The sequence below is a fragment of the Bombina bombina genome, chromosome 3, assembly GCF_027579735.1.
Source record: "Bombina bombina isolate aBomBom1 chromosome 3, aBomBom1.pri, whole genome shotgun sequence".
NCBI lineage: Eukaryota > Metazoa > Chordata > Amphibia > Anura > Bombinatoridae > Bombina > Bombina bombina.
Window position 1 is genome coordinate 1163284320 of NC_069501.1, and position 18946 is coordinate 1163303265.

General features: G+C 41.3%; 1 protein-coding gene across 1 annotated transcript in view; it reads right to left on the reverse strand.

Moving 5' to 3' along the window:
• DYNC2H1 (dynein cytoplasmic 2 heavy chain 1) overlaps nt 1–18946 on the reverse strand; it is a 1178830-nt gene that overhangs the window by 944709 nt on the left and 215175 nt on the right. Inside the window, exons 34-35 of the mRNA XM_053705582.1 lie at nt 9870–9933; nt 3596–3795 (exon numbers count right to left, since the gene is read on the reverse strand). Of these exons, the coding sequence (XP_053561557.1) occupies nt 3596–3795; nt 9870–9933 (264 nt within the window). The remainder of the gene's footprint in view (nt 1–3595; nt 3796–9869; nt 9934–18946) is intronic.

Sequence of the window (18946 nt, forward strand, 5' to 3'; positions counted from 1 at the left end):
TTGCTGAATAAACATTTTCTTAAGGTAACCCTCTAACTTTTTATCCATTGGATCTAAGAAAGCACAACTGTCCTCGACAGGGATAGTAGTACGCTTTGCTGGAGTAGAAACTGCTCCCTCCACCTTAGGAACTGTCTGCCATAAGTCCCGTGTGGTGGCGTCTATTGGAAACATTTTTCTAAAAATAGGAGGGGGAGAGAACGGCACACCTGGTCTATCCCATACCTTAGTAATAATTTCTGTAAACCTTTTAGGTATTGGAAAAACATCAGTGCACACCGGCACTGCATAGTATTTATCCAGTCTACACAATTTCTCTGGCACTGCAATTGTATCACAGTCATTCAGAGCAGCTAAAACCTCCCTGAGTAACACGCGGAGGTGTTCAAGCTTAAATTTAAATGTAGAGATATCAGAATCAGGTTGCATCATCTTCCCTAAGTCAGAAACATCACCCACAAAAAGAAGCTCTCCTTCTTCAGCTTCTGCATATTGTAAGGCAGTATCAGACATAGCTCTTAAAGCGTCAGTATGCTCTGTATTTCGTCTAACTCCAGAGCTATCTCGCTTTCCTATAAATTCAGGTAGTCTGGCTAATACCGCTGACAGTGTATTATCCATGACTGCCGTCATGTCTTGTAAAGTAAACGCTATGGGCGCCCTAGATGTACTTGGTGCCATTTGAGCGTGAGTCCCTTGAGCGGGAGTCAAAGGGTCTGACACGTGGGGCGACTTAGTCGGCATAACTTCCCCCTCGTCAGATTCCTCTGGTGATAAATTTTTTAAAGACAGAATATGATCTTTATTGCTTAAAGTGAAATCAGTACATTTGGTACACATTCTAAGAGGGGGTTCCACAATGGCTTTTAAACATAATGAACAAGGAGTTTCCTCTATGTCAGACATGTTTGTACAGACTAGCAATGAGACTAGCAAGCTTGGAAAACACTTTAAATCAAGTTAACAAGCAAATATAAGAAACGGTACTGTGCCTTTAAGAGAAACAAATTTTGTCAGAATTTGAAAAACAGTGAAAAAAGGCAGTAAATCAAACGAAATTTTTACAGTGTGTATAATAAGCTAACAGAGCATTGCACCCACTTGCAAATGGATGATTAACCCCTTAGTTCAAAAAACGGATAATAAAAACGATATAGACGTTTTTTAACAGTCACACCAAACTGCCACAGCCTTGCTGTGGGCCTACCTTCCCCAACAAACGATTTTGGAAAGCCTAAGAGCCCTTTAGAGATGTCCTATAGCATTCAGGGGACTCCTGGAGGAAGCTGGATGTCTCAGTCTGTAAAAGTTACTGCGCAAAAAAGCGCTAAATCAGGCCCCTCCCACTCATAGTAACACAGTGGAAAGCCTCAGGAAACTGTTTCTATGCAAATTTAATAAAGTTTTATCACCAAAGTATATATAAAAACGTTTAACCCCTTAAGGACCAGCGACGTACCCTGTATGTCACTGGCCTTTTTTTGGGACTTGATTGTTTTAAAGCGCGGTCTTGCCACCAGCGTTGAGACTGCTCTATTCCACAAAGCCTGCTGGAGAGAGGGCATTAATAGCGTGTTCTTGCTAGACTTGTGCTATTATGTCCTGAAAAAACCCTTAACGACCAGTGACATACAGGGTACATTGTGGTCATTAAGGGGTTAAACATGCCAGCAAACGTTTTATATTGTAAATATAAAAGAGTATTACCTCAGAAAGTAAGCATGATACCAGTCGCTATTTAATCACTGTATTCAGGCTTACCTTACATAAATTTGGCATCAGCAGCATTTTCTAGCATTCACATCTTCTAGAAAAATCTTAACTGCACATACCTCATAGCAGGATAACCTGCACGCCATTCCCCCGCTGAAGTTATCTCTCTCTTCAGTCATGTGTGAGAACAGCAATGGATCTTAGTTACAACCTGCTAAGATCATAGAAATCACAGGCAGATTCTTCTATTTTTCTGCCTGGAACAAAATAGTACAACTCCGGTACCATTTAAAAACAGAATTTATGCTTACCTGATAAATTACTTTCTCCAACGGTGTGTCCGGTCCACGGCGTCATCCATTACTTGTGGGAAATATTCTCCCCCACAGGGAAAGGCAAGGAGAGCACACAGCAAGAGCTGTCCATATAGCTCCCCCTCTGGCTCCGCCCCCCAGTCATTCGACCGACGGTTAGGAGAAAAAGGAGAAACTATAGGGTGCCGTGGTGACTGTAGTGTATAAAGAAAAAAAAATTCAACCTGATTAGGAAAACCAGGGCGGGCCGTGGACCGGACACACCGTTGGAGAAAGTAATTTATCAGGTAAGCATAAATTCTGTTTTTCATTGGTGTGTCCGGTCCACGGCGTCATCCATTACTTGTGGGAACCAATACCAAAGCTTTAGGACACGGATGAAGGGAGGGAGCAAATCAGGTTACCTAAATGGAAGGCACCACGGCTTGCAAAACCTTTCTCCCAAAAATAGCCTCCGAAGAAGCATAAGTATCAAATTTGTAGAATTTGGCAAAAGTGTGCAGAGAAGTCCAAGTCGCTGCCTTACATATCTGATCAACAGAAGCCTCGTTCTTGTAGGCCCATGTGGAAGCCACAGCCCTAGTAGAGTGAGCTGTGATTCGTTCAGGAGGCTGCCGTCCGGCAGTCTCATAAGCCAATCGGATAATGCTTTTCAGCCAGAAAGAAAGAGAGGTAGCAGTAGATTTTTGACCTCTCCTCTTACCAGAGTAAACGACAAACAAAGATGAGGTTTGTCTAAAATCTTATGTTGCTTCTAAATAGAACTTTAAAGCACGAACTACATCTAAATTGTGTAACAAACGTTCCTTCTTTGAAACTGGATTCGGACACAGAGAAGGAACAACTATTTCCTGGTTAATATTCTTGTTGGAAACAACTTTTGGAAGAAAACCAGGCTTAGTACGCAAAACAACCTTATCTGAATGGAAAACCAGGGTGGATTACACTGCAAAGCAGATAATTCAGAAACTCTTCTAGCAGAAGAAATAGCAAACTCCTCGCCATCCCCGTGGAGATGCTACTTGTTCAGAGCGGCAAGGAGAATGACTGGGGGGCAGAGCCAGAGGGGGAGCTATATGGACAGCTCTTGCTGTGTGCTCTCCTTGCCTTTCCCTGTGGGGGAGAATATTTCCCACAAGTAATGGATGACGCTGTGGACCGGACACACCAATGTTGGAGAAAATAATAAACTTTTGATTGAAGTAAAATAACAGCTACATTTCACCACTTCTCTCTTTCTACCTCCATGTTTGTTGAGAGTTGCAAGAGAATGACTGGGTATGGCAGTTAGGGGAGGAGCTATATAGACAGCTCTGCTGTGGGTGTCCTCTTGCAACTTCCTGTTGGGAATGAGAATATCCCACAAGTAATGGATGATCCGTGGACTGGATACTCCTTACAAGAGAAAATAGTTTCTGTGTCAAGAAACCGGGTTTTATTAATTTCAGTGTTAATAAACAAAGGTTTTCAAAATGGAATTTCTAAAAAAAAAAAAATCCAGTAGCATAGCCAGATTATTAAAGTAGTGTATGATAAATTGGAAAACCATTATGTATGTTTAGTAATACCTGACTTGGAATCATTTCTAAATTTGCTTCTTCAAAAACCTGCTCCAAAGCTGCATTTAACTCCATGTATTCAACATCCTTAAAGTCAACTCCAGGAAAGACATCCTTAATTAGGGCATCACAGCGGGAACAGTCTGCAAATGTAAGCTTTGACATCGTATTTAGCCGCAGGGCTTGCACCACAATATGGCTTTCATTTACTGAAAAAGAAATACACAATTATAGTATCCATAGTTGATCATTAAAAGGGCTATAAAATAATCTTTAACAATGCATAAAATGTTTTAAGTGTAACATTATTGCAATATCTGTTCATTATTTATTTTGCTGCCTCTGCTTTAAAATACATCTGAAAAACATGCTTGTTCCACTTTCTCCCAGGGTTAAAACGGTTAACTAATTTTCCTTCCCTTATTCTTTTAGTTACTGGCTCTATTAAGGAGGATTTTTAATTTTGCACCAACAATCACGATAAGAAAAGCATTACATGGGCATACTAGGTAGTTTAGCTATAAATATTATTGTGTATACATCAATATACAGTACATTTACATGTAGTTACTAGATGGAGACCACAAAGGGATATATGCTTGTTTGCTTAAAGGGACATCAAACCCAAATTTTTTATGAATTAGAAAGAGCATGCAATTTTAAACAACTTTCTAATTTACTTCTATTATCTAATTTGCTTCATTCTCTTGATATCCTTTGCTGAAAAGCATATCTAGGTAGGCGCAGAAGCTGCTGATTGGTGGCTGTACATAGATGCCTCCTGTGATTGGCTCACTCATGTGCATTGATATTTCTAAAACAAAGGATACTTAAAGAATGAAGCAAATCATATAATAGAAGTAAATTGGAATGTTGTTAAAAATTGCATTCTCTATCTGAATAATGAAAGAAAAATGTTGGGTTTAATGTCCCTTTAAATACACGTTTAATAATTGCTGGCCTAAAAATTAAAGCTGTTTGCTAAAAAGCTGTCAAATGAAAAGACTTACATCCTAACCATAGAGTCTAGTAAAAGCAGTACTATCCTCAATGGTTAGCAAAGGTAGAAATAGCCTCCTCTACCAGAGGGATAGTTTCCCAAAGGTCTATGTTAGAAGCAGGAAAAGGAAACGCCCTTAAAAAATAATAAAGCTGGATTAAAGGGGATACCTGGATAAGAACATTCTAATGACAATATTTCAGAGATAGCATCAGGAACTGGAAAAAAACATCCGGTGACTAAGCAGTAGATTAAAAAAACTAAAAAAAAAACATTATCCTGTATCTTGATCAGAGACCTAGGGCTCCATGAATTTAAAGGTGAGCTGACAAACTTCTCAACTCAAGAAGTTGTCCATTCACCTTCGCTGCATACGGGCAGCGGACGAACAGGAACCACTGTCCGTATGCATCATTACACGCTCAAGTAAGCGTGTAAAGCCCAATCCTTCTCTTGCATGACCTATCATATGAGAGAAGGGACTGTCTATCATCTGGAGCTCTCTGTGATTTCTCCTCACCGCCGCTGCTTCTTACATTGCGGTAAGCAGGCTTTTATATGTGAACCTGCCCCGCAAGGGCTCCAAAGCAGCTTACACTGCTCAGTACATGGAGCCTCAACTCATGATCATCTGAAAATACCTCATCCTCTGAGGACAAATCAGACAAAACGGTCTAAAACATGCATCTTAACAGACTTGATAGAAACCGACTCTTACGCTTTCAGATATGCCAACATTTCAGATACAGTAGAGCACACAAAATCTTTAAATCCTGGAGCAAAATCTAAAGAACTCCCTTTTATAGAAAAAACAGAGGGGGGACAGATACCCTTAGAAGCAAGAATAGCATTGGTCTGATTAAAATGCATTTAATGATCCCTATAAGAATTGCAAAGCTGAGCACATTTCATATTAGTAGTAAAGTGTTTAGAGTATCCATCTTCTAAGGAACTAACATTCAAAGTAGTTGTAGTAGTGGGGACAAAACCAGTTTGCTCCATAATAAAACAAAACAAACAAAAAAAAAACTGCAATTAACCCTTTAACTACCAGCAATTATAGCCAAAAACTTGCCCAAAATACCAGATGATTTTTTAGCATTTTTGCTATCACTCCATTTAAACTGAAATAGAGCCTTGGTTTTTTTTGTATTTAATTGTCAAAACTGTATATATTTTTTAAGTAGACAACCCAAGGTATTAATCTAGGCGAATTTTGGGATATTTCATGCCACCTTTCACTGCCAAATGCGATCAAATTAAAAAATAAAGTTACTTTTTCACAAACTTTGGGTTTCTCACAGAAATTACTTACATACTGCTTGTGCAATCATTGCACAAATGTTTGTAAAAGTTTCTCTGGGATCCCCTTTGTTCAGAAATAGCAAACATATATGGCTTTGCCATTGCTTTTTGGCAATTAGGAGTCACCTAATTGCAGCTTCGCACCACACTTCTATTATTCCCGGCAGTGAAGGAGTTAATCAGGTAGTTTAAAAGGTTAATTTTAGCTTTAATATAGAGATTAGCCTCCCACCTGACACTTCCTACCCCCTGATCCCTCGCAAACAGCTCTCTTCCCTCCCCCACCCCCCACTGGTAACCCCCATCTTAGGTACTGGCAGACAGTCTGCCAGCATGCAGATAAGGCTTTTATATATATATATATATATATATATATATATATATATATATATATATATATATATATATATATATATATATATATATAAAATATTTTTTTATATATATAGTTTTATCATTTCTGCAGTGTAGGATCCCCCTTTACCTCCCAACCTCCCTGATCCCCTAACTGCTAGGAGCCATCTTAGGTACTGGCAGCTGTATGCCACCAGTACCTATAAACTACCTTTTCTTTTTAAAATAAAAAATATTTTTTATTATTTTTGATAGTTTGATCAGATTTTCCATAGTGTAGAGTACCCCCTACCCTACCCGCGATCTTTACTTTAGGGTCCCCCACACCCCCAGATCCCCTTTACTGAAGCGTAGCTGCCCCATTCCTCCCTGACCCTTTAAAAAAAAAAAAATTGACAGCAGGTGGGTCCTCCCTCTCCCTCCTGCCTCCCCTGCTGGACCGCCCACCCGCTTCCACCAGCAACGATGTCACCGTCTGTAACGATCAGGCATCTGCCCTCATATGGAGGTGGAGTACCGATTGTGCTCCGGCTCCATATGCAGGAGATGCCTGAAGCTTCAGGAGCTCCAGATCTTGTCTGTAACTTAACAGCCGAGAGCTTCCTGAAGCAACAATGTATATATAAATGGTGCGGTAGGATAGCCAAAGTACCGCACAACGTATATATACGTCGTATTGGGTGAAGGGGTTAACGTGGTAAACAAATGTTAAACAAAAGTCTTGGGGAAGGAGCAATGAGCATTAACCCGAAAAAACACAATAGTTTAGAGGGGAAAGACTAATGAGCATATACAGCACAAACTGTCAAACCCGTAAGTAGTCGAGGTGCACTAATAAAATAGACTACACGCAAAAAACCAAAGCACACCAAAATGAAAAGACAACAACATCGCTGTATGAGATTTTGCTAGTTGAAAAAAATGACGCCTGAACCAAGATGTCATCTAGATAAGGCGCCACAGCAATTCCCTGGGATCTGATCACTGCCAATAGGGCTCCCAGAACCTTTGTAAATATTCTGGGAGCTGTGGCAAGACCAAATGGAAGAGCAATAAACTGGAAATGCATGTCCAGAAATGCAAACCTTAGAAACTGGTAATGATCCCTGTGAATGGGAAAGTGTAAATACGCGTCCTTCAGGTCTATGGTAGGATCTGGGACATCGCGTATCCAAGCCTGTCGAATAAGAGAAATCCTGCCCCTCCACCTGATCCAAAAATCAGATTGGGGCAGACCCTTCATGCTGATTTAGAGTCAGTGGAAGGCTTTTTGTTTTGTTTTCCCTTGTTCCAGGGTTGGCTGGATTTCCGAGTGGACCGGGATTGGTCTGGTTTGGAAGAGGAAGACGATGACTTCTGTCCTTTAAAGTTGCAAAAGGAACGAAAATTAGAAGTCTATCGACCCTTAAGATCTATTCTTCTTGTCCTGAGGTAGGAAAGATCCTTCTCCACCCGTAATCTCTGAAATGATTTCCCCCAGACCAGGCCCAAACAGATTTTTACCCCTATAAGATAAAGCCAAAAGCTTGGTCTTTGAAGAAACATCAGCCGACCAAGATTTTAACCACAGAGATCTGAGAGCTACAACAATGAAGCTAGACAACTTAGCTCCCAGTCTAATTACCTGCATGTTGGCATCGCAGATAAAAGTATAAGCCAGTTTAGAGCCTTGATCCTATCTTGGATCTCCTCTACCGTAGTCTCTTCTGAAATAAGATCAGACAGGGCATCGCACCAATAAGATGCTGCTCCCGCAACCGTAGCAATACTCGTCGCAGGTTGCCACTGTAATTCTTGATGTATGTACATCTTTTTTAAGTAAGCCTCTAGCTTCTTATCCATTGGATCTTTAAAAGAACAACTATCCTTTATAGGAATGGTAGTTCTTTTAGCTAGAGCAGAGATAGCTCCTTCTACTTTAGGCACAGTACGCCATGAGTCACGAACGGAGTCAGCAACAAGAAACGTGTTTTTTTTAAAAAAAAAAAACAGGAGAAGGGGAAAAAGGAACCCCCGGCTTATCCCATTTCTGAGCTTTAATTTCCGACATCTTTTTTGGAACAATCCTCAGGAGTTGGAGAATCATAAACTCTATCCAGTTTAGAAGACTTTGTGGGGTTGACAGCAACTGAAATTTCAGAGTCATCCAAAGTAGCTAGAACCACCTTAAGTAGTAACCGGAGGCACAAATCTAAAATTAACCTCTTCAGAATCTGAAGTCTTATCTGTCAAAGTGTCAGAGTCTGAGATTTCACCTTCAGAAGCTACTGAAGTATTCTCCTAATCAGACAATTGAGAAAGGTTGACCAGCGCAGGCTTAGAGGGGTTAGAAGCCTTTCTATCAGACAAATGCTTAGATTTCCGCTTACGCTTACCCGAAGAAGGGAAAGCTGACAAAGCCGCCGATACTGCAGAAGGCCGCCGATACTGCAGAAGCAATCTGAGCGGCAAAATCCCCAGGTAAATAAACACCCCCAGGTGGATAAGAGGACAATTAAAGCTTGGGACGTCTGAGAAGAAAGCTGAGGCATGTCACGCACAGCATTATCCTGAGAGACACTTGGCTCAGAAGGGAGTAATATGTCTTTAAATTTTAAGGTTTTAGCTAAGCATAAAGAACAAAATTGCAATGGTAGGGCAATCTGGTTCTCTAAACATAGCAAACATTTATCCATAGAGATCGGCTGATCCTGTTCTGAGTCCATAGCTACAATAGAACAGGTCCCACTAGACAAAATTATTAAAATAACAATGTAAAATGCCAAATTTAAATGTTAATTATCAAATTTAGTAGGGAGATTGCATAAAAAAAATTAGGGTTCAACCTCAGACACAAGATGTCTGAAGCTCCTACCGGACCGGAGAGAAAATCCCAGTAGTAAGATGAAGCTGGTTACTCTGCAGCTAAGCTTTTCTCTAGTGCAGACAACCCGAATGGCGAGAAAACAAAGCCGACACACCTAGACTTCAAGCCGACACTTTGAGGCTCATGAAGGTCTGCTCCGTAAAAGTAAAAATGGCCCCACTAAAAGCTACTATAGTTTAAACAGCCATAATAACTCTGCAGCTAAGCTTGTATACCGATTGACAAGCCTAAAATCTGCCTCCCAATTTCACAGCAATACATAAGGAGAAAAGTTTTATAAAAAAAACGGAAATACCTTCCACCAATAATTAGGGAAAATTAACGCTTAAGTCTCTCTAAATCATACCAATAAAGTGCCTGATGAGTTCTATTTCATTGACCCCCAATAAAAGCTGTCCCAACACTGTGCCCATAAACCAATAGGGTAACTATGTCCCAGAAAGTGATCCACTTGAGGGTTAACCTCTGAAGTGCTGTCCTTCATTACCTAGAAGGAAAAGTCACTTAACCTGTTGATCCAGCTGCAGGGCAAATAGCAGCTACTTAGGTGAGACAGGCACTGCACTGCCATGGACCTGTAGTAAAAGAAAGAACAGAGTAACCAACCATGCTTTTCTACAAAGGGGTAGCAAAATTGTTAGAAGTAAAGCAAAGACTACCTCACCGCCTTCTAACTGTATAAGCCATCACTACTCTTACTAAAGAGATTGATGTTTGGACACAGATAGACCCCGATCCTTGCTTGCAGGGAAAAGTACCCATAAAAGGATTAAATATCTTCGGACACCGTCTTCGCACATTCTCCATTGACAAAGAAAATGACTGGGGATTATGGGTAAGGGAAGTTACACTTAACAGCTTTGCTGGGGTGCTCTTTGCCACCTCCTGCTGGCCAAGAGTTGAATATCCCACTAGTAATTGGAATGACGTTGTGGACTCTCCATGCCATAGGAAAGAAATAAGCCAATGCACACTAAACATGAAAAGGAGTGAAAATTAAGTCAATGAGAGCTAAACATTGTCCCAATAGTCCCCTGGCTATGATGTATCTACTAATAGCCAATACTTACCTTAAAAGCACCCACACTACTGGACTTACCATCCGCAGGCAAATACTGCTTCTAGTCCAGAAATCCAGTGCTGTACAAGTGACAGCAGAGGATATTTGTATGTGGAGTATAACGATAATCCAACAAAAGGAGGCCAGCGACCGATCTCACGACACCTGTGGTAGGCCTATGACTAACTCCCACTTCGTGTAATTGTGCCACTACCCCATACTCCATAAGATTCCCTCTGTTTAAACCATAGCTCTCTGAAGGGAAAAACATAATTTATGTAAGAACTTACCTGATAAATTCATTTCTTTCATATTAGCAAGAGTCCATGAGCTAGTGACGTATGGGATATGCATTCCTACCAGAAGGGGCAAAGTTTCCCAAACCTCAAAATGCCTACAAATACACCCCTCACCACACCCACAAATCAGTTTAACGAATAGCCAAGAAGTGGGGTGATAAGAAAAAAGTGCGAAAGCATAAAAAATAAGGAATTGGAATAATTGTGCTTTATACAAAAAAATCATAACCACCTCAAAAAGGGCGGGCCTCATGGACTCTTGCTAATATGAAAGAAATGAATTTATCAGGTAAGTTCTTACATAAATTATGTTTTCTTTCATGTAATTAGCAAGAGTCCATGAGCTAGTGACGTATGAGATAATGAATACCCAAGATGTGGATCTTCCACGCAAGAGTCACTAGAGAGGGAGGGATAAAATAAAAACAGCCAATTCCGCTGAAAAATAATCCACACCCCAAAACAAAGTTTAAATCTTATAATGAAAAAAAACCCTGAAATTATCAAACTGAAACAGCTGCCTGAAGTACTTTTCTACAAAAAACTGCTTCAGAAGAAGAAAACACATAAAAATGGTAGAATTTAGTAAAAGTATGCAAAGAAGACCAAGTTGCTGCTTTGCAAATCTGATCAACCGAAGCTTCATTCTTAAGTGCCCAGGAAGTAGAAACTGACCTAGTCCAATGAGCTGTAATCCTTTGAGGCGGAGTTCTACCCGTCTCAACATAAGCATGATGAATCAAAGACTTTAACCAAGATGCCAAAGAAATGGCAGAAGCCTTCTGACCTTTCCTAGAACCAGAAAAGATAACAAAAAGACTAGAAGTCTTTCGGAATTCTTTAGTAGCTTCAACATAATATTTCAAAGCTCTAACTACATCCAAAGAATGCAATGATCTTTCCTTAGAATTCTTAGGATTAGAACACAATGAAGGAACCACAATTTCTCTACTAATGTTGCTAGAATTCACAACCTTAGGTAAAAATTTAAATGATGTTCGCAACACCGCCTTATCCTGATGAAAAATCAGAAAAGGAGACTCACAAGAAAGAGCAGATAATTCAGAAACTCTTCTAGCAGAAGATATGGCCAAAAGGAACAAAACTTTCCAAGAAAGTAATTTAATATCCAGCGAATGCATAGGCTCAAACGGAGGAGCTTGAAGAGCCCCCAGAACCAAATTCAAACTCCAAGGAGGAGAAATTGACTTAATAACAGGTTTTATACAAACTAAAGCCTGTACAAAACAATGAATATCAGGAAGACTAGCAATCTTTCTGTGAAAAAGAACAGAAAGAGCAGAGATTTGTCCTTTCAAGGAACTTGCAGACAAACCTTTATCCAAACCATCCAGAAGAAACTGTAAAATTCTAGGAATTCTAAAAGAATGCCAAGAAAAAAGATGAGAAGAACACCAAGAAATGTAAGTTTTCCAGACTCGATAATATATCTTCCTAGATACAGATTTACGAGCCTGTAACATAGTATTAATTACGGAGTCAGAGAAACCTCTATGACTGAGAATCAAGCGTTCAATCTCCATACCTTCAAATTTAAGGATTTGAGATCCTGATGGAAAAAAGGACCTTGCGATAGAAGGTCTGGTCTTAACGGAAGAGTCCACGGTTGGCAAGTAGCCATCTGAACAAGATCTGCATACCAAAACCTGTGAGGCCATGCTGGGGCCACCAGCAGAACAAACGAACGCTCCTTTAGAATCTTGGAAATCACTCTTGGAAGAAGAACTAGAGGCGGAAAGATATAAGCAGGATGATACTTCCAAGTTAGTGACAATGCATCCACTGCTTCCGCCTGAGGATCCCTGGATCTGGACAGATACCTGGGAAGCTTCTTGTTTAGATGAGAAGCCATCAGATCTATTTCTGGCAGTCCCCACATTTGAACAATCTGAAGAAATACCTCTGGGTAAAGAGACCATTTGCCCGGATGTAACGTTTGGCGACTGAGATAAACCGCTCTCCAATTGTCTATACCTGGGATATGAACCGCAGAAATTAGACAAGAGCTGGATTCCGCCCATACAAGTATTCAAGATACTTCTTTCATAGCCAGAGGACTGTGAGTCCCTCCTTGATGATTGACATATGCCACGGTTGTGACATTGTCCGTCTGGAAACAAATGAACGACTCTCTCTTTAGAAGAGGCCACGACTGAAGAGCTCAGAAAATTGCACGGAGTTCCAAAATGTTGATTGGTAATCTCGCCTCCTGAGATTCCCAAACCCCTTGTGCTGTCAGAGACCCCCATACAGCTCCCCAACCTGTCAGACTTGCATCTGTTGAGATCACAGTCCAGGTCGGAAGAACAAAAGAAGCCCCCTGAACTAAACGATGGTGGTCTGTCCACCACGTCAGAGAGTGTCGTACAATCAGTTTTAAAGATATTAACTGTGATATCTTCGTATAATCCCTGCACCACTGGTTCAGCATACAGAGCTGAAGAGGTCGCATGTGAAAAGGAGCAAAGGGGATCGAGTCCGATGCAGCAGTCATAAGACCTAGAATGTCCATGCATAAGGCTACCGAAGGGAATGATTGAGACTGAAGGTTTCGACAAGCTGAAACCAATTTCAGACGTCTCTTGTCCGTCAGAGACAGAGTCATGGACACTGAATCTATCTGGAAACCTAAAAAGGTTACCCTTGTCGATACAAGTCGATTCGTATGAGATTCTGCTAAATGTGAAGACTGAGCAAGTACCAAGATATCATCCAAATAAGGAAAAACCACAATACCCTGTTCTCTGATTACAGATAAAAGGGCACCGAGAACCTTTGTAAAAATCCTTGGAGCTGTTGCTAGGCCAAACGGCAGAGCCACAAACTGGTAATGCTTGTCTAGGAAAGAGAATCTCAGAAACTGATAGTGATCTGGATGAATCGGAATATGCAGATATGCATCTTGTAAATCTATTGTGGACATATAATGCCCTTGCTGAACAAAAGGCAGAATAGTCCTTATAGTTACCATTTTGAATGTTAGTACCCTTACATAACGATTCAATATTTTTAAATCCAGAACTGGTCTGAAGGAATTCTCCTTCTTTGGTACAATGAAGAGATTTGAGTAAAACCCCAGCCCCTGTTCCAGAACTGGAACTGGCATAATTACTCCAGCCAACTCTAGATCTGAAACACATTTCAGAAATGCTTGAGCCTTCACTGGATTTATTGGGACACGGGAAAGAAAAAATCTTCTTACAGGAGGCCTTATCTTGAAGCCTATTCTGTACCCTTGTGAAACAATGTTCTGAATCCAAAGATTGTGAATCGAATTGATCCAAATTTCTTTGAAAAATCGTAATCTGCCCCCTACCAGCTGGGCTGGAATGAGGGCCGCACCTTCATGTGGACTTGGGAGCTGGTTTTGGCTTTCTAAAAGGCTTGGATTTATTCCAGACTGGAGATGGTTTCCAAACTGATACCGCTCCTGTAGGGGAAGGATCAGGCTTTTGTTCCTTATTGTGACGAAAGGAACAAAAACGATTAGCAGACCTAAATTTACCTTTAGATTTTTTATCCTGTGGTAAAAAAGTTCCTTTTCCCCCAGTAACAGTTGAAATAATAGAATCCAACTGTGAACCAAACAATTTATTACCCTGGAAAGAAAGGGAAAGCAAAGTTGACTTAGAAGACATATCAGCATTCCAAGTTTTAAGCCATAAAGCTCTTCTAGCTAAAATAGCTAAAGACATATACCTGACATCAACCCTAATGATATCAAAGATGGCATCACAAATAAAATTATTAGCATGTTGAAGAAGATTAACAATGCTATGAGTATTATGATCTGTTACTTGTTGTGCTAAAGCTTCCAACCAGAAAGTTGAAGCTGCAGCAACATCCGCCAAAGATATAGCAGGTCTAAGAAGATTACCTGAACATAAGTAAGCTTTTCTTAGAAAGGATTCAATTTTCCTATCTAAAGGATCCTTAAAAGAAGTACTATCTGCCGTAGGAATAGTAGTACGTTTAGCAAGAGTAGAGATAGCCCCATCAACCTTAGGGATTTTGTCCCAAAACTCTAATCTGTCAGATGGCACAGGATATAATTGCTTAAACCGTTTAGAAGGAGAAAATGAATTACCCAAATTATTCCATTCCCTGGAAATTACTTCAGAAATAGTATCAGAGACGGGAAAAACCTCTGGAATAACTACAGGAGGTTTAAAAACCGTATTCAAACGTTTAGATTTAGTATCAAGAGGACCAGACTCCTCCATTTCTAATGCAATTAAGACTTCTTTAAGCAAAGAAAGAATAAATTCCATTTTAAATAAATATGAAGATTTATCAGTATCAACCTCTGAAACAGAATCCTCTGAACCAGAAGAATCATTATCAGAACCAGAATGATGATGTTCAATTAAAAATTCATGAGAAGTTTTAAAAGACCTTTTACGTTTACTAGAAGGAGGAATAACAGACATAGCCTTCTTAATAGATTTAGAAACAAAATCTCTTATGTTAACAGGAACACCCTGAATATTAGATGTTGATGGAACAGCAACAGGTAATGGAACATTACTAAAGGAAATATTATCTGCATTAATAAGCTTGTCATGACATTCATTACAAACAACAGCCGGAGGAACAGTTACCACAAGTTTACAACAAATACACTTAACTTTGGTAGATCCAGCATCAGGCAGCAATTTTCTAGAAGTATCTTCTGATTCAGGGTCAATCTGAGACATCTTGCAATATGTAATAGAGAAAAACAGAATTTATGTTTACCTGATAAATTACTTTCTCCAACGGTGTGTCCGGTCCACGGCGTCATCCTTACTTGTGGGATATTCTCTTCCCCAACAGGAAATGGCAAAGAGCCCAGCAAAGCTGGTCACATGATCCCTCCTAGGCTCCGCCTACCCCAGTCATTCGACCGACGTTAAGGAGGAATATTTGCATAGGAGAAACCATATGATACCGTGGTGACTGTAGTTAAAGAAAATAAATTATCAGACCTGATTAAAAAACCAGGGCGGGCCGTGGACCGGACACACCGTTGGAGAAAGTAATTTATCAGGTAAACATAAATTCTGTTTTCTCCAACATAGGTGTGTCCGGTCCACGGCGTCATCCTTACTTGTGGGAACCAATACCAGCTTTAGGACACGGATGAAGGGAGGGAGCAAATCAGGTCACCTAAATGGAAGGCACCACGGCTTGCAAAACCTTTCTCCCAAAAAAACAGAATTTATGTTTACCTGATAAATTTCTTTCTCCAACGGTGTGTCCGGTCCACGGCGTCATCCTTACTTGTGGGATATTCTCTTCCCCAACAGGAAATGGCAAAGAGCCCAGCAAAGCTGGTCACATGATCCCTCCTAGGCTCCGCCTACCCCAGTCATTCGACCGACGTTAAGGAGGAATATTTGCATAGGAGAAACCATATGGTACCGTGGTGACTGTAGTTAAAGAAAATAAATTATCAGACCTGATTAAAAAACCAGGGCGGGCCGTGGACCGGACACACCGTTGGAGAAAGAAATTTATCAGGTAAACATAAATTCTGTTTTCTCCAACATAGGTGTGTCCGGTCCACGGCGTCATCCTTACTTGTGGGAACCAATACCAAAGCTTTAGGACACGGATGAAGGGAGGGAGCAAATCAGGTCACCTAAATGGAAGGCACCACGGCTTGCAAAACCTTTCTCCCAAAAATAGCCTCAGAAGAAGCAAAAGTATCAAACTTGTAAAATTTGGTAAAAGTGTGCAGTGAAGACCAAGTCGCTGCCCTACATATCTGATCAACAGAAGCCTCGTTCTTGAAGGCCCATGTGGAAGCCACAGCCCTAGTGGAATGAGCTGTGATTCTTTCGGGAGGCTGCCGTCCGGCAGTCTCGTAAGCCAATCTGATGATGCTTTTAATCCAAAAAGAGAGAGAGGTAGAAGTTGCTTTTTGACCTCTCCTTTTACCTGAATAAACAACAAACAAGGAAGATGTTTGTCTAAAATCCTTTGTAGCATCTAAATAGAATTTTAGAGCGCGAACAACATCCAAATTGTGCAACAAACGTTCCTTCTTTGAAACTGGTTTCGGACACAGAGAAGGTACGATAATCTCCTGGTTAATGTTTTTGTTAGAAACAACTTTTGGAAGAAAACCAGGTTTAGTACGTAAAACCACCTTATCTGCATGGAACACCAGATAAGGAGGAGAACACTGCAGAGCAGATAATTCTGAAACTCTTCTAGCAGAAGAAATTGCAACTAAAAACAAAACTTTCCAAGATAATAACTTAATATCAACGGAATGTAAGGGTTCAAACGGAACCCCCTGAAGAACTGAAAGAACTAAATTGAGACTCCAAGGAGGAGTCAAAGGTTTGTAAACAGGCTTGATTCTAACCAGAGCCTGAACAAAGGCTTGAACATCTGGCACAGCTGCCAGTTTTTTGTGAAGTAACACCGACAAGGCAGAAATCTGTCCCTTCAGGGAACTTGCCGATAATCCTTTTTCCAATCCTTCTTGAAGGAAGGATAGAATCCTAGGAATCTTAACCTTGTCCCAAGGGAATCCTTTAGATTCACACCAACAGATATATTTTTTCCAAATTTTGTGGTAAATCTTTCTAGTTACAGGCTTTCTGGCCTGAACAAGAGTATTGATAACAGAATCTGAGAAACCTCGCTTCGATAAAATCAAGCGTTCAATCTCCAAGCAGTCAGCTGGAGTGAAACCAGATTCGGATGTTCGAACGGACCCTGAACAAGAAGGTCTCGTCTCAAAGGTAGCTTCCAAGGTGGAGCCGATGACATATTCACCAGATCTGCATACCAAGTCCTGCGTGGCCACGCAGGAGCTATCAAGATCACCGACGCCCTCTCCTGATTGATCCTGGCTACCAGCCTGGGGATGAGAGGAAACGGCGGGAACACATAAGCTAGTTTGAAGGTCCAAGGTGCTACTAGTGCATCCACTAGAGCCGCCTTGGGATCCCTGGATCTGGACCCGTAGCAAGGAACTTTGAAGTTCTGACGAGAGGCCATCAGATCCATGTCTGGAATGCCCCATAGCTGAGTGACTTGGGCAAAGATTTCCGGATGGAGTTCCCACTCCCCCGGATGCAATGTCTGACGACTCAGAAAATCCGCTTCCCAATTTTCCACTCCCGGGATGTGGATAGCAGACAGGTGGCAGGAGTGAGACTCCGCCCATAGAATAATCTTGGTCACTTCTTCCATCGCTAGGGAACTCCTTGTTCCCCCCTGATGGTTGATGTACGCAACAGTCGTCATGTTGTCTGATTGAAACCGTATGAACTTGGTCCTCGCTAGCTGAGGCCAAGCCTTGAGAGCATTGAATATCGCTCTCAGTTCCAGAATATTTATCGGTAGAAGAGATTCTTCCCGAGACCAAAGACCCTGAGCTTTCAGGGATCCCCAGACCGCGCCCCAGCCCATCAGACTGGCGTCGGTCGTGACAATGACCCACTCTGGTCTGCGGAATGTCATCCCTCGTGACAGGTTGTCCAGGGACAGCCACCAACGGAGTGAGTCTCTGGTCCTCTGATTTACTTGTATCTTTGGAGACAAGTCTGTATAGTCCCCATTCCACTGACTGAGCATGCACAGTTGTAATGGTCTTAGATGAATGCGCGCAAAAGGAACTATGTCCATTGCCGCCACCATCAACCCGATCACTTCCATGCACTGAGCTACGGAAGGAAGAGGAACGGAATGAAGTATCCGACAAGAGTCCAGAAGTTTTATTTTTCTGGCCTCTGTTAGAAAAATCCTCATTTCTGAGGAGTCTATAATTGTTCCCAAGAAGGGAACCCTTGTTGACGGGGATAGAGAACTCTTTTCCACGTTCACTTTCCAGCCGTGAGATCTGAGAAAGGCCAGGACGATGTCCGTGTGAGCCTTTGCTCGAGGGAGGGACGACGCTTGAATCAGAATGTCGTCCAGGTAAGGTACTACTGCAATGCCCCTTGGTCTTAGCACCGCTAGAAGGGACCCTAGTACCTTTGTGAAAATCCTTGGAGCAGTGGCTAATCCGAAAGGAAGCGCCACAAACTGGTAATGTTTGTCCAGGAATGCAAACCTTAGGAACCGATGATGTTCCTTGTGGATAGGAATATGTAGATACGCATCCTTTAAATCCACCGTGGTCATGAATTGACCTTCCTGGATGGAAGGAAGGATAGTTCGAATGGTTTCCATCTTGAACGATGGGACCTTGAGAAATTTGTTTAAGATCTTGAGATCTAAGATTGGTCTGAACGTTCCCTCTTTTTTGGGAACTATGAACAGATTGGAGTAGAACCCCATCCCTTGTTCTCTTAATGGAACAGGATGAATCACTCCCATTTTTAACAGGTCTTCTACACAATGTAAGAACGCCTGTCTTTTTATGTGGTCTGAAGACAACTGAGACCTGTGGAACCTCCCCCTTGGGGGAAGTCCCTTGAATTCCAGAAGATAACCCTGGGAGACTATTTCTATA